General features: G+C 37.1%; 1 protein-coding gene across 4 annotated transcripts in view; it reads right to left on the bottom strand.

Moving 5' to 3' along the window:
* GUCY1A2 (guanylate cyclase 1 soluble subunit alpha 2) overlaps window positions 1-16,150 on the bottom strand; it is a 429,807-nt gene that overhangs the window by 223,305 nt on the left and 190,352 nt on the right. For all 4 annotated transcript variants that reach the window (XR_004815602.2, XM_035715874.2, XM_025465669.3 and 1 more), the window contains one exon: window positions 7,530-8,015. Coding sequence is in view for 3 of the 4 variants with exons in the window: in XM_035715874.2 (XP_035571767.1) it covers window positions 7,530-8,015 (486 nt within the window). In the remaining variant the exon portion in view is untranslated. The remainder of the gene's footprint in view (window positions 1-7,529; window positions 8,016-16,150) is intronic.

The following is a 16,150-nucleotide window of genomic DNA, read 5'->3' as shown; positions in this document are numbered from 1 at the left end:
CTACATTGGGGGGTTAGGGTTTCAATAAATGAACTTTGGGAGGATGCAAACATTCAGTCCATAACACCTGGTAGTGTAAAAATCAAAAACGTCAATCTCTGAGCAGCTGCCACCACTCTTTAGAAGATTAAAAATCATTAAGGATAAAAAGAACCACCCTCAAACACTTTGTTTGATAAAGTCAGCAAGACACTTCATCAATTTTGATTTCTGAGTGGTAATCCAAGTTATTTTACCCTTCTCTCTGTTTCAGAATTTGTCACAACACTGAAAGAAAATGTTTGAATGTAGAAAGCAAACCATTCAGGATGACAGATTAGAACATAAAAAAATAAACATTTTTGGTTCCATTTCTTAATGTTGGTCATAACATTGGGAGAGTCAATGCTACTGAAAGAAATACTGTCATCTTTATAAGTTACACTTTATTCAGATTAAAATGAAAACAGACTATGGATGGACTCATCTTCAGGAATGAGGATCCGTGAGGACCCAGTGATGATGCTACAAACAATGCATTTCAGGGGGCTTCTCTTAGCCCTGACTTTTACTTCTCTCCCTATCCTCCTTTCATACACTTTCTGTGGTATACAATGTAATTCTCATGACCTGAAAGAATGAACCCAAGCAAATTAACATTTTATCTATCTCTAATAAGCACTGGTTAGGAGCATCTGGATGTCTCAGTCAGTGAAGCATCTGCTTTTGGCTCAGTTCCTGATCCCAGGTCCTGGAATGGAGCCCCAGGCTCATTCGGCTTTCTGCTCAGCCGGGAGCCTGCTTCTCCCTCTCCCTCCCCCTCTCCCTCTGAGCTCTCCTCTCTTCTCTATCAAATAAATAAAATATTTTTAAAAAGATTTTATTTATTTATTCATGACAGAGAGAGAGGCAGAGACACAAGCAGAGGAAGAAGCAGGCTCCATGCAGGGAGCCCGACGTGGGACTTGATCCGGGTCTCCAGGATCACACCCCAAGCCGAAGGCGGCGCTAAACCGCTGAGCCACCGGGGCTGCCCAATAAAATATATATATATTTTTTAAATCACTGGCTACACTGTATTTATATACAAACACATGCACATATAAGCGTGTGCATATAAAACACACACCCACTCACCATCTATAACCAGAAACACCTATTTGAGAAAGGACAGTTAGCATCTATATTTACTACCATGGGCCAGACACTGCAATAAACACTTTATGCCTATTTCATTTAAAAACTCATAAAATATAACTATGTGGTAGATGAAATTAGTCTATTTACAGATGGTAAAACTCAAGTAGAGAGGGCAAATAAGAGGTTAAATGTAAAAGGACCAGAACTCCACGTAGCATATAGTAAAGTAGCACTGGGGCTCGGCAGCTTTATCTGAATACAGGGCAGGAACATGGAAAAGTATCCACCCTTCCCCTTGTTTCTCCCTTATCTCCAACCTAAGTATGCTGAAGGCAAGAATTTAAATGAGGCAAAACCCTCATCAGGTAATTTTTAGGGCATTAATGTATTTTGAAAGTGACAATACAATCCCCCTAGTAGAAAAGATATCAGAATAGAATGCTTATCTGTGACTTTCACCTTACCTTACAAAGCATGTAAATTAGTTCTTCTCTACTCATTAAAATTGGGCTAAATATATATATATGAATTTCCATAACACTTTGTAGGCTTCCATAGGAGCCACCCTATTATCAAGTGAGTGAGGCAACAATATTTATTGGATGAGTGAATGAATGATGTGGAAAAAATATATATATCTATACACACATATTTTTACTTTAGAAATTCCTGTTTTCTAGATGTATGAGAAGACACTGTGACTTCATTTCTAGTAAAAATCAATGGCATTGATGCTGATGGAAACCACTGAGGACTAGTATAAATCTTTGGTTAGCTTTAATTTCAAATGTATGTGTACTGATCATTAAAGCAGAAAATATGTAAATCTGGCGGGGGGGGGGGGATGAACCAGTCACTCAGTATTTACCATATGGAATGGGCATTCAGTGCTGGGAAATGGAGTAAGAGGATATACACATGTTTCTAAAATTCCAAGAATAACCTAAGTACTTAAGTATTTTAAAAGGCTATTTTATCACAAAACAAACCAAGTTGGAAGGGAGGCATTTCAGTATTTTTTTTTCTTGCTGAATCCAATTCACTCTAGAGTGTATCCTTGAGATTCTGCTTCATTTCCTGGAAACTGGCTGAAGGTCCAGTGGACAAAGGCTGTAGTAGCTCCATTTGGTCAAAAGACAAGAAAAAAAATTCTCGAGGCATAGAGTTCTGTAGCCTGGTAAGTTTATATGAGAAACATCTGCTCTCAGCTCCTACAAAGTAGGTTAATGATGGGAATTTTAGTCTGGGATAGCTCCTTATCCAATTTACAAACCACTAGCTTGATAGTGCAAAGTATACACAGTCTTCACTAAGACGTCTGAATCCAAAGGGGAGCATGACTGTTTCCTTGAGGTATTAATGTGCCCACTCAAGATTGAACTCTGTCCATCTGATATATAAACCTTACTATCTTGGATATTTATCACTGTGTACTTCTGTATTCGCTATTCATTTTAGGACTCTATAGTTAATAGACCAAAACAGAACAATCTACTTATATAAATTATATGAAATGTATATGATCTTAACAGCTTTCTAGCTCTTTTTATTTGTGTTGTATTTACAGAAGTTTGGAAGTTACAAAGTCAATAGTGTCTCCATTGGTTTTCGGAGATTTTCAGGACTCAAGCTATCTCACAATTTTCAAATTATAGTAATGTCAAGAGTCTCCAAATATGTTCTATTCATTTTCAAGAATGGATAGAACTAACCTGCTAACTCTAGCTCCTCTGTGGGTCTAACTCCTGTTTCAGCATTTAAAAGCTCAGTGGTTATCTCTATATCCTTTGATGAAGTTGCATTATTATATTACCTGTTGACTCTATAGAGGGGAACCTATGCATCCCCTGGTTCTAAGAGTCCTGGACGGGGAAAAGACTCTGGCTCTGTATCTGTTTGTCCTGATGCTTGTCTTCATACTTGCTGCCTGGACACAATGCCTTGTTTCCAGATACTGTATCATTGTTCTCAGTCCCAAAGGTTTGTTCCCCTAAGAATGGGTCTGGATTCCTCTTCCTTCCTATTTTGTTACCCTCAGCTTTTCCACACGAACTTAGAATACTTGCATTCCCTTGTCAATATGAACTTTGTGTTGTTTTTCAGATACTCAACACCAGTTCCCTGATCTAACAAATCTGGCATTTTCTGGCTACTCCATCTTGTCTTTCTACCCATTCTCTCCAATCCAAGTCTGGCAGTGATACTTAATGTATAACTTCACTAACCTCTGCAAACCAAGTTTGGGGTTTGCAATGGAAATGCTTCTTCTACCCCCACCACAAAAGAGGAAAAGATTTTATTACTAACGTTTTTTTAAGAGTTGCCTGGCCAAAATTATTTTTAAAAATAAATTTTTATTCATTTTATTATTTTAAAATTATATTGCCCATGGCCTGCACTTGGGACCACTGATCCCATTGTTCCATTCTTGGTATGTTATTCTCCATAAAAGTAATGAAGAGAGAAGATGCTACTGGTTTCTGATCAAAAAGGAGGACGGCAGATGGGACAGTCCCCAATTTTTTTTTTTTTTGAGAGAGAGCAAGCAGGGAAAGAGGGACAGAGAGAGAGAGAGAATCCTAAGCAGCTTACACACCTAGTACAGAGCCCAATGTGGGGCTCTATCTCATGACAATGAGATCATGACCTGAGCTGAAATTAGGAGTCGGATACTTAACCAGTTGAGCCACCTAGGCACCCTGAGAGCCCCCAACTTGTAAACACAGCTTCTCAAAACTCTGAACTATTTGCTACTAGAAGGGAAGTGGGCAGATTTGGACAAGATGATCACAGGATTTTTCTTCAACAGGTGACAGTCTAACTATAGTTACTGATGACATGACATAGTTTTAAAACCGGTTCCACTATTTGTTTTTGTTCTTTTATCTTTGTCTAGATCATAGCCCAGACTCATGAAAATATTATAGCCTTTAGAATCAGACAAGCTCTCGTTAAAATACTGATATATGAGTCATGTTGTCTGGATTATTTAACCTTTCCCAATGGACATAATGAAACCACCCCACCTGTTAATCATGGGAGATTAAGTGAGATATTTTATTCTTTTGTCATAAGCACAGAGTACACTCTTGTTATCTACATATGAAAACACCCAGAGTAGTCTCATAGGCACACTGCTGTATGTCCAGATGTACTTGTCTGAGAACTAACAATGCCTGCTCCCCTGTACTTCACTACCTCACGCCAGTTGCTGTTATAAACACTTTGCCTCTATCAGCTCACTGAAATACAGTAACTCTGAGGTGGATACATTTAGCATCTTAACTTTATAGGTGACAAATTGAGAAAAGTGCAGTTTACAAAGTGCTTAAAGGTATGAAGAAGCGATGTCTAAGAAGTGCATTTAGGATAGCACCGGGGGACTGCATCCTTGGCTCAATGGAGTGAGAGAAGCATGAAGGGCTCACTAACCCTTCTTGCTTCTCCCTTGTTTCTAACTAATGGGCTTGCCAGAGGCAAAAGTAAGGTAAAACCCTCACTAGGTTGCTTCAATATCTAATGCTATCATTATCATCTATATGCCAAAAATAAGAAAGGTTAGAATTACTGGTTCTTTGTTCATTCTCTATACCCTATAAAATTAGAGGAGCAAAAACCGTGCACTCTTTATGTTGACTTTTTACTAAATATTTACTTTTCTAATTATAAGAGGATCAAAATTATAACCCATGCTTCCTTCAATTTACCTAGATTTTACTTGTATTCATATACCTGTAACATCTTGGCAGCCAAGCATTGTAAAGATTTTAATTTTCTAAATGCTTGAAACATGCACAGTAAAATCTATAGCTTCCTCTTACACTTCCTTCTTTGTAGAAGGTTTATTTCTCACTACAGCCTACTTTAGCTGAATTCTACCCCTGGAATTATAATCTATCACTGCGTCATCCTCCCAAATGATAGGTAAACATGGAATAAAATGATGATCAAGAAAAGGACAACCATCAGTTTGGGTACTGGAGTCTCACTGGACAGTGGCAGACTTTAAATGCCCCTCTGTGGGGAACTCTTTCTGCGTTTTTCTTGGCATTCGGCTCTACTTGGTTTCCTTTCACATTTCTAACATAAAATTGGGCTCCACCATATTTTTCTGTGAGGTATAATTATTCCACAAAAATTCTAAATGGACTCTAAGTCCAGCAAAAGTCTTAGTTTTATGAAATCAGCAGGTGTATGGTCCTTTAAAAATTCTACCACCTTTAGAATTTTTTTTTCAATAGCCATTAAAAATTTAGCAGATAGCTCATGGTAAAAAACAGCACCGTGTAAATTTTCTAGAAAATAAGCTAGTCTGCTTATGATGATTAGAAATCTCAAATTAGGTAACTCAGAGGATCTCTAATTTATGTTTCTCCTAATAAATTTCCTATAAGGTACATTGCTTGATCCTATGCAAGGGTAATATTCTCTCTTTATTTTGTCTTTCTCTCTCTTTGGCCATCCTATCATCACTCTGCTTTAGCACATAACGTGTTTCCCTGTCTGGACTCTACACTCAACCCCCATTACCTGAGTGAACATGAAACCTGCCACAGACACCTATTCAAGATACAAACACATACCAGCACCAAAGGTATGTTAAAAATACCTGGCCTTAAAATTGTATTATTTTATAAACTTATTGCTGAAATTTCATAAGCAAGTTGAATTTAAGAGAATTTGTGAACCAGGAATGTTTTGTTTATATATGAAGGCTGGAAAGCCAATCCTTAGAATCAGGGAAACAGTAAATTCATTTTATAACTGAAAACTTGCTGATAATTATTTACTACTTTATGGAACTATCCATGGTGTAAAAAACATACAGAAAAATTTGAGGATCATGCAGGATAGTCCCATAAATTTTCTTTTACAATGAGGTATCCTAGCTTATCTCAAGCGAAAGGAAACTTGATGTCTGTGAAATCCATATTTCAAACCTCGAAGTGGTAGTACCCTCAGAAGACATCATGTTTTTCTTTTTTTTCTCAAAACCTGATGCTTATATTAAATTAGGGATTCCCTTGCTCTTTCAAAGGAGAATCTAGTTATTTGTTTATCATTCTCATTTAGTTTTAAGAGCTTAGGGCCAAAATAACATGACAACTTTAGTTGGAGAAAGCTAACACAGCAAATCAGGGGTTCGTAGAGGAAGGAGGTTGGTCATTGCTGAGATTAGTACAATAGAGCCCTCAGTCTGGGGAAAGGAATATGCTGGCAGATTCAGGCCAAGCTGCTCTACCTTCTGGAAATGACCGAGTGTAACAGTGGCAAACTCACTGTCATGTCTCTTTGATTTAGGATCAGATATTTGACAACCTCTGCCATATATTATATAACAATACATTATAAGGAAGTTTGCTTATACCACACACTGAATGTTCACCCCTCCAAAGAGACTTATTAAAATATTTAGCATCAGCTAAATTCCATTATATATAATGGAACTAGAGAACATGTTTCTCTAAAGGAGAAACACCATAATGAAAACACCCTGTGGGATAATAATATGAAACTACAATGCTTCTTTTCAAGTCTTCTTATGTGTAGATCATACTATAAAAAGAAAGCAGTGTAAATGGATTAGTAAAGAGAAAATAAAAGCCTACAGTTCACTACTGTTTATACTCAAAGTACTTTCTGTTCTTCATATAAAAAAACCATGTACCTCAACAATGCGTAATCCATGGGAAATTATGTAAAGTTACAGAGTTATTCATTAGGTGGATAAGAGGCTGAATCACTCAAGAGATTGCCCCAATTTGGGTAATACATTCATAAGGAGTTCACCAAATCAGACCCCAAAAATGGTAACTGGTACCCATTTTCAAAGCTCTTCCACTATTTGGCTTGGAAAAGTAAAGTGCTTCCACTAAAAACCACTGGTCATTTGGTAATAGATAGAATATTTACAAGTATTCCTTCAGAATTAGAAGGACTTACCTTATTTGACAATGCAGTGCAAAACACTGATTAATCATCATTTACTGATAATGCAATGCATATTTTAACATAACTTACTTCTTCATATTAACTGTCAAATAAAAATTCTTAGTTCATATTGGAATCCTGTTCTCTAAGAAAGACTAATTATGTTGTGAAAAGTTGTCTGGAACTCAGCAATTTAATTCTATAATAATAATAATGAACTTAGAGAAGGAGCTCTACAGCCTTTTCCTTACTAAACAATATTATGATTCAGTTACCTATTAGTCAATACTATAAACTGACTTATAATGGACATGTACCCATTAAACAGGAATACTTGTAGTCTGTCTAAAATTTCTAAATTAAAGAGATTTCCATTATTTACTACCAAGTTTAACTTTACAAAGAAAATTGTATCCTTGCAATTTCAGATCACTTATGATAAAAAAAATACTTGTGTATAAGTAACTAAACCCCTTTACCTTATAAATATCCAAAAATCCACACTGGTGGTCAAACCTGGTATACAGTTCATTCAGCATGCTGATCACCTGCATGGGAGTACACTGGGCACATATGGCTGTGAAGCCAACAATGTCCGAGAAGAGCATGGTAACGTCATCAAACTTTCTTGCCTGCACCTGCTGCCCTTGCCACAGCTGCTGGGCTACATCACCAGGGAAAATAGAATACAGAAGATCCACTGTTTTCTTTTTTTCTTCTTCCAGGGCCTGATGAGTTCTTTCCAAAGTTGCCTTTAATTTATCCATCCTCTTCTTCAAGCCATCTTGTGCCTTTGCCTGTTCACCAACCAGAATGACATCTCGGGTGGCATCATGAATAGGGATGTCTGAGAGATGCAGCCCTCGGCCCATGAGTTCATCCAACTTGTCCACACATGGAGAGCCCAAGAATAAAATGGAATTTGATTCTGGGACATGGATCATCTGTCCTTTGACTTCCATCACCTGCAAAATTAACATGAAATTTTAATCAGTGCTCTTCACATAGTAGGTTCACAAAAAAAGTTAATTTACTATCTGATGAAGAGAAGGAACAAGAAATGTATATTAGCTATGCTGAATTTCTGCATTCATATGAGCAAATTTGAATATGGTTGGCAACCTGTGTAAAATTCATGGTTCTGAACAGAAATCTTTGTTATTATGCCCCACTTTGCCACTTCCTAAAGACAATGATGAAATGATGAGTGAGATCAATGAGAAATGAACCTGAAAAACATTTTTTATTCAAAATGAAATTACACTCAGGCTCATCATGAAATTGGCTCATGAGTCAATTTAGCACCTTTCAACCTGCTTAATAATAAAATTAGGATAAATCCATCTGTCAAAACAACTGTATTCAAGTCATTAAAATAACACTCAGGGAAAAAAAGTCCAGAAATTCAAATAAATCAAAATAATTGTTTGGCCTTACATAAGTCATTTTTCAAGGCTTGTAGACCTTTGAATATATAGTAGTTCTTGCACTGACTTACAGAATGATTCACTTTATCTTTAAAAATAAAAATTTAAACTAGATGTGATTATGTCTGTATTATCAGGAAGTAATTTTCAATCAAATATCATGTTCACTATGAGCTGAAAATATACCCCCTAAATCAGAATAACACTAAAGGAATTCAGTTAGGAAGATAAAGAATCTGAAGATGCACTACTTTAAATTGGTCCCTCCTTTCTGTATTCTTTGACTACAGAACTTGGGCGACTGATGTTTCATGTGTTCCATCAGTGGACGCAAACTGATGCTAGCTTAGCATGGCACCCTATGAGCCATTCCAAGGGAAGGAGCGGCAGCAGGAAAGGAAATGCACTTAGGATGTTGCTGTACAGTGGGACTCAGTGGCTCAGTCAGTTAAGCATCTGCCTTCGGCTCAGGTCATGATCCCAGGATTGGGATAGAGTCCCACATCAGCCTCTACACTTGGTGAGGATCCTGTTGCTCCCTTACCCTCTGCTTATCCCTCCCCTGCTCATGCTATCTCTCCCTCTCTCTCTCTGTCAAATAAATAAAATCTTTAAAAAATAATAAAAATAAAAAAAGGATGTGGCTGTACAGAGTTATCTGGGCCAGAGTAAGGTATCTCCTGGAAAGGAGAGAGGTGGTAATGACCTAGAAAGAACAGCCCAAGAGTTGACCACCAAGAGTGCATATCTGTTTAACCTATATCACCTTCCACTGCCACATGGATGTGGCTCACTAAATTTATTTTCCTTTATTATTTGTAGCATGAAGTAGTTTGGCTGGCTGATGAAACTGAAGGCATAGAACAAACATACAGTAAAACTGAGAGATTTGGATGTGTAGGCCTGCATCTATGTTTTACATGATTCCACCTGTACCATTCATCAAGATTCAGTACAGACATGGAAATAAAATCAGGTCCTCCCTTGACACTATAATTTTTATGAAATGAAATGTTTGCTTTATCTTAAGTGAAGTTACCACGAGTGTTCAGTATTTCCTCCTCTGATACCTAGTACTCTCATTTCTTCAATGAAATATTTATTGTTTCCTATTTACTCACACTGCTCTAGGTCATTAGCATAAAAAGATAAAAGAATATGCCCCTTCTCAAGGATACATAGGATGGTGATGGAGGCCAGAAAATGGTGTGCAGAAGACACTCCCAATCCCTCCCCCCGCCGCCCACCACCACCACCAGGGCAGTTTCCCAAGGCTGCAGGCTATGGCCTGAGTACAGACAGAGATGACTGTTCTGAGAATATCCAGGCTGTGTCCTGTGTGCTGTGCCTGGCAGGCTGTGTTGAGAGGACTGCTGTTAATGGCACATGCTTGCCCACCATCGGGATGGTGAAGGTGTCATAAGGAAGATACACAAAATCTACAACATCAAAGCTAAAAATTGACCATGATCCATTTATTCATAAAGTTTAAGTTTTGTAAAAGCAAATCTCTGATGCTCAGAGATCTAAATCTAGATTTAGACGTATGTGGTCTCTCTCTCTCTCTCTCTCTCTCTCTCTCTCCCCCCTCACATTTCAGATGTTTTCTTCTTCTCCATCTTACTTTTTTCTCCCTTCTCCCCTTTGTTTTATGGACTTATACTTCCAGCATCCTCTCTTCACTTGGTCTTTGTCTCTCCTGCTGCCTGTCTCTCTCTCTTATGAACACTCCCTGCCCCTCCCTCTTTCCTCATTACTTCATTCTCTTCCAAGACATCAACCTCCACGTGTCCCATCACAAATGGACCCCTTTCTCCCTTGCCACCATCTCTCTTTATGTCAGATACAGAATCAGCCTATGGTACATGCACTAACAACATTATGTATTATTTGCTATATGTAATAAACAATAGTGTTTTTGTTTAACTTAAAAGAAGCTGAGTCGAATATCTGCAATTCCTAGCTCAAAAATATAAAACATAAATAGGTTCTTGATCTATACGTGGCCATTAGCTGTTTGGGTGGTTTTTATTTTGAAATCTCTGAATCAACAGAGTCTGAGGAAAAAGTGATTGCTTACCTCCTACACTACAGAATAACAACTCATAAGATAAGCCCCAATGTACATGTAAATAACTTTTAATATTTTTTCATCAGTGAATTTTTCCCTTATTTAATAAATGGGCAAATATAACTGAAGCATTTGTGTCTCTATCATAAATGTGTTTTTACTTTAATTGGTAATAACATAAATTATTCCTTTTGAATTACATTTGTACCATTATAATCATAAATTCAGGAATTCACCATCATCTTCACTTGTTCATTTAGCAATGTGCAGAATTATTATAGAAATTATATATTCTTATGTATAGGAAGCAGATTTATGGGAAAATACATAAAATGGAAACATGTAAGTTCTTAATGCATTTCAAATTATACTAAAATTTAAATGAAAGAGCATAATGCCTAAGAAAAATAAACTGTTTTTAAATCTATCAGATTTCAGGGGCGCCCAGGTGGCTCAGTTGGTTAAGCACCTGCCTTTAACTCAGGTCATGATCTCAGGATTCTGGGATCAAGCCCAGCATCAGGCTCCCTGCTTGGCAGGGAGCCTCCTTCTCCCTCTGATGCTCTTTCTACTTGTGCTTTGACTCTGTCAAATGGAGAAATAAAATCTTCTAAAATCAATCTATCAGATTTCAGAAACTGGTAAGCATAATGAAAAAGGAGTATTTGGGCAAAAGGGTTAAAAGTCATCCTTTTACAAAGTATGGTGGTCAGGTTATATTAAACTAGCTGTGTTTTTTATTTTTATGCATAGGTATATCTATAAAAATATTTATCACTATAATCAATAATTAATTGAAAATTGAGTATGCTTGGCTCTAAACTATACATTCTTGTATTTTTGCATATCCGGAACATGGACTGACTAACCCATGCTCCCACGGAGACTCAAGTCTCACAAGATAATCATTTGTAGCATGGTTATATACAATGGTTAGCAAAAAAAGATTTGTAAAAAGCAGATCTGGATTTGAATTGCTGCTCTCTTGACATTAAGAGGGCAAACTAACCCAGGTTCAATTATTTTTACTTCCAAAGCTTTTCTAAAGTGGAGACGAAATGATAATGCTATTACTGAGGATGAACAACTAGCTAACTCATCACATCTGTTGCGTGCTTGTCACCAGCCAGGTACTGTGCTGAGTACTTAAGCTATATGTTGTTATTAAATTTTACTTTACCCTATGACTGTCATCATTTTTTTAGATGAGATTTAGGAAGGTAAGAGACTTGCTCAGAATGCACAGGCTAATAAACAGCAGGGTCAGCATTTAAACTCAAGTTGGACTCCAGAGGATCTGCTCTTAACCACTGAAGAAGCAGGATGGGTAGGGGGTTGGGCAGGGACTGAGGAGGCAATAATAATTCTACATGCAAACCAATGTGACAGCAAAATAACCTTAATGAGATATTCACAGCAGGCAGGAAAAAAAGACAGAAGTTGTTGCTCTTCATGTAGATTTAAATAGCTACTTTCATGCCTACCCACCTAAATCAGTATAGTAAAAGTCACTTCTAGCTGTGATTTCAGATATTTCAGATCTTTAGGATATAACTTACAAAAGCACAGACAGAATGATATGTCCCCATGTGTCCAGATGGGCTTTTGTTCTCACAGAGTAGCATTCACTTTGAAGAATTAGATTCAGAAGAAGAAGAAGAAGAAAAAAAAACCAACTAGGAGACAAATGGGCAGCTTGAGAAATTTCTATGTCCTCAGAGTGCTGAGATTCTCCCTCTTCTCAGGGCCCTTCCTGAGATACCGCATGGCTGAAGCCACCAGGAATAAGGATCTTGACATCAGTCCAGTCAAGAAGTGCTCATTTCCCACAAGCATGGAGATAACCTCCTCTTTTGAATAAAGGTCGCAGGCCACTTTGCATCTGGGAGTTTGCCCTTCCCCCTCAAGCAGCAGCAACAAGAGCCAGTGGGAGCCCCAGAAGCAAAAAATAAACTCAAAAGATGAAAATAGCAGCATGTGAGCTCTGAAAATTACACTGCCATTGCAGCCACTTGACCACAGAAGTAGGCCAGGACCTGCATGCCAAACCTAAACAGAGCAACTGCTTGTTAAAATAAAAATTTTAATAGGGTCTGGTGTCTTCTCACACAATAGCCAAACTGTCCAGTACACAATAGGAAGCCACACATCGTAATTCGAACCAGGAAAATTAAGATCTTGAATGAGGAAAGGCAATCAATTGATGTCAACACTGAAATGAATCAGATATTGGAATTATCTGTCAACGACCTTAAAGAGCCCATCATAAAATGCTTCAACAAGCAATTACAAATTCTTTTGAAGAGAGCAAAAAAATTAGAAAATCTCAGTGAAGCAATAGAAGATATAAAAATAACCAAATGTTGATTATAGAGCCAAAAAATGCAGCAAAAATAGCAAATTTGCTGGGTGGACTCAAAGAAGGAGCAGAGATGATAGGAAAGAATCAGTGAGTCTGAGGATAGTTCAAGAGAATTTACTCAGTCTGAACACAGAGAGAAAACAGACTAAAATAAATAAATAAAAATAAATAAACAGAGCCTCAGGGGCCTGCAGAACAGTAACAAAAAAAGAAAAAAAAAAGTCCAACCTTCATATCATGGGAGTCCCAGGAAGAAAGGAGAGAGATTAAGACTGAAAAAAAAAATTGGAAACATAATGGCAGAAAATGTCTCTAATCTGACAAACGATATAAATCCACAGGTTCAAGGAGCAATATGAATCTCAGACAGGATCATCACAAACAGACTCAGTTTAATTCAATCCCTAACTAAACTTCTGAAAACTAAATTCAAAGAAAATTTCTTGAAAGCAGCCAGAGGGAAAGGATGCAGTACTCACAGGGAATAGTACAATGCATGGAAGCAGGTTTCTCATCTGAACTAGGGAGGCCAGAAGAAAGGAGCAGGCTCTTCTGAATATCAAAAGAAAAGCCTATCATAAATTCTACAACTGGGTAAACTAAACTATTCTTGAAGAACGAAGAGACAATCATCATATGGTTTCACTCATAAGTGGAATATAAGAAAGAGTGAAAGGGATTATAAAGGAAAGGAAGGGAACTTAGTGGGAAAAATTAGAGAGGGAGACAAACCATGAGAGACTCCTGACTGGGAAATAAAGGGTTGTGGAAGGAGAGGTGGGTGCAGAGATGGAGTAGCTGGGTGATGGACACTGAGGAGGGTGCTTGATGGGATGAGCATGAGTGTTATACTATATGTTGGCAAATTGAATTTAAATTTAAAAAAAAAAAAAAACAAAGAGAAAACAAACACATTGGCAACCGAAGAAAAACTAGAAGTCTGTGTCCTCATAGACCTACCCTTAAAGAATGGCCAAAGAAAAATTTTCAGGCAGAAAGATAATATGAGAAGGAATCTTACAGCATCTGGAAGGGGGAAAAAAAAAAACAGAAAAACTAGAAATATGGGTAATTACCACAGAATAAATATCCTTCTCCTGAGTTGTCTAAATTATATGTACTGAGTGTGAAACAAAAATTATGATACCACCTGCATTCATCCCAGGTATCCTTAGCACAGAGAAGCACAGGGAAATTGTACACACAACCCATGAGGATGTGGAGGCAGAGACACAGGAGTAGTGTCACTACAAGCCAAGAAACAGCAAGGCTCGCCAGTAGCCACCAGAAACCACAAGAGTCAAGGAATAGATTCTCCTCCAGATGTTATGGAGAGACCATGGCCCTACCCACACTTTGATTTCAGACTCTGACCTTCAGGACTGTGTAAGAGTAAATGTCTGTTGTTTTACATTCCTCAGTTTGTGGAAATGGGTTACACTAACCATAGGAAGCCACTACAGGCTGAAACAGCAAAATTAAGCAAATAGGATCTTAACAATATATGTAGGATGATCCACCTAACAGCAATAGTACACATATTTTTCAAGAACTCATAGAACATACTCTAAGCCAGATCATATCCAGATCATATCCACATTAAAGACAAAAACAAAAAACCACCACAACATTCAGGTCATGATCTCAGGGTTGTGAGATCAAGCCCCCATCAAGCTCCACGCTCAGTAGGTAGTCTACTTGAGATTCTTCCCCTCTCATCTGCTCCATTCCTGCTTGTGCATGCTCTCAAAATAAATATGTAAATAAATAAAATCTTTTTAAAAATTTCTAAAATTGAAATTGTACATAATATGTTCTACATGGAATAAAAGTAGAAATTTTTTAAAAAGTAGAAATCAATCACCATAAGATATACTCACAATGGCCAAAACTGGAAAAAGTCCAGATGTATTTTAGTGGGTAAATGGTTAAACTAACATAGAATACCATATAATAATATAAAGAATATTCTACTTACAGAAGTAAAATTGTGGCTTAATCTGTAGGGAATTATGCTAAGTGAAAAATCGCTTAGTTGATAAAATAGCAGAGCTTTTGTTTTCCTGCTTTGCTTGTTTATTTTTACCATTCACTTGTTTGTGTTTTGATTTTTAGTCCATAATTATCCAGAGAAATATACTGTTTTGATACAAAACCAATTTTCTCCCAAAGGGCTATTAGTTTCTTAAAATTCCAATCTAATATCTACATTTATAATAGCTATAATTTTTTATAACTGCAAAATTTGTTTTGATTTTCTCTGAAAAAGAATCCCTCATTAAATATTCTTATTTAAAGAGGCAATATAAAAATTCTTAAGTACACTAAATAGAACTTAACAGAAATTAAAAGCATTCATTTACTTATATATTCATCTGTTTTACAAATATTTACTTAATACCTACAATCTATCAGTACTATTTTACTCACTTTAAATATGCAGGAATTTAAGCAGAACATCTTTGCAATTTTAATAAATTAAACAGTAAATTCGATTGTAAGGTATATGTACAATTATAAGGTACAATTGTAAGGTATATGTATCTGGGGGAATATTAAAATCTCAGGCTAATTATGATACTTAATCTGTAGGCTAAAATGAGACAATAAAATTCATACTGTTTGTTGATAGAATCAGAAAAAAAAAACATAACCCTCCAGACATTATATCTTAGCATAGAAGTGCTTGCTTTCCCCTCCCCCCCCCGCCATGTGTTTATACTTAATTTCATTGCTATTCTTGAAATCTCAAAACCAGTGAGAATGGGGAAAATTAACAAGGCTGGAAACCACAAATGTTGGAGAGGATGCGGAGAAAAGGGAACCCTCCTGCACTGTTGGTGGGAATGTGAACTGGTGCAGCCACTCTGGAAAACTGTGTGGAGGTTCCTCAAAGAGTTAAAAATAGACCTGCCCTACGACCCAGCAATTGCACTGTTGGGGATTTACCCCAAAGATTCAGATGCAGTGAAACGTCAGGACACCTGCACCCCGATGTTTCTAGCAGCCATGTCCACAATAGCCAAACTGTGGAAGGAGCCTCGGTGTCCATCGAAAGATGAGTGGATAAAGAAGATGTGGTCTATGTATACAATGGAATATTCCTCAGCCATTAGAAACGACAAATACCCACCATTTGCTTCAACGTGGATGGAACTGGAGGGTATTATGCTGAGTGAAGTAAGTCAATCGGAGAAGGACAAACATTATATTTCTCATTCATTTGGGAAATATAAATAA

Source organism: Canis lupus, chromosome 5 (assembly GCF_003254725.2).
Source record: "Canis lupus dingo isolate Sandy chromosome 5, ASM325472v2, whole genome shotgun sequence".
NCBI lineage: Eukaryota > Metazoa > Chordata > Mammalia > Carnivora > Canidae > Canis > Canis lupus.
This window is presented reverse-complemented; position numbering and strand designations above follow the sequence as displayed.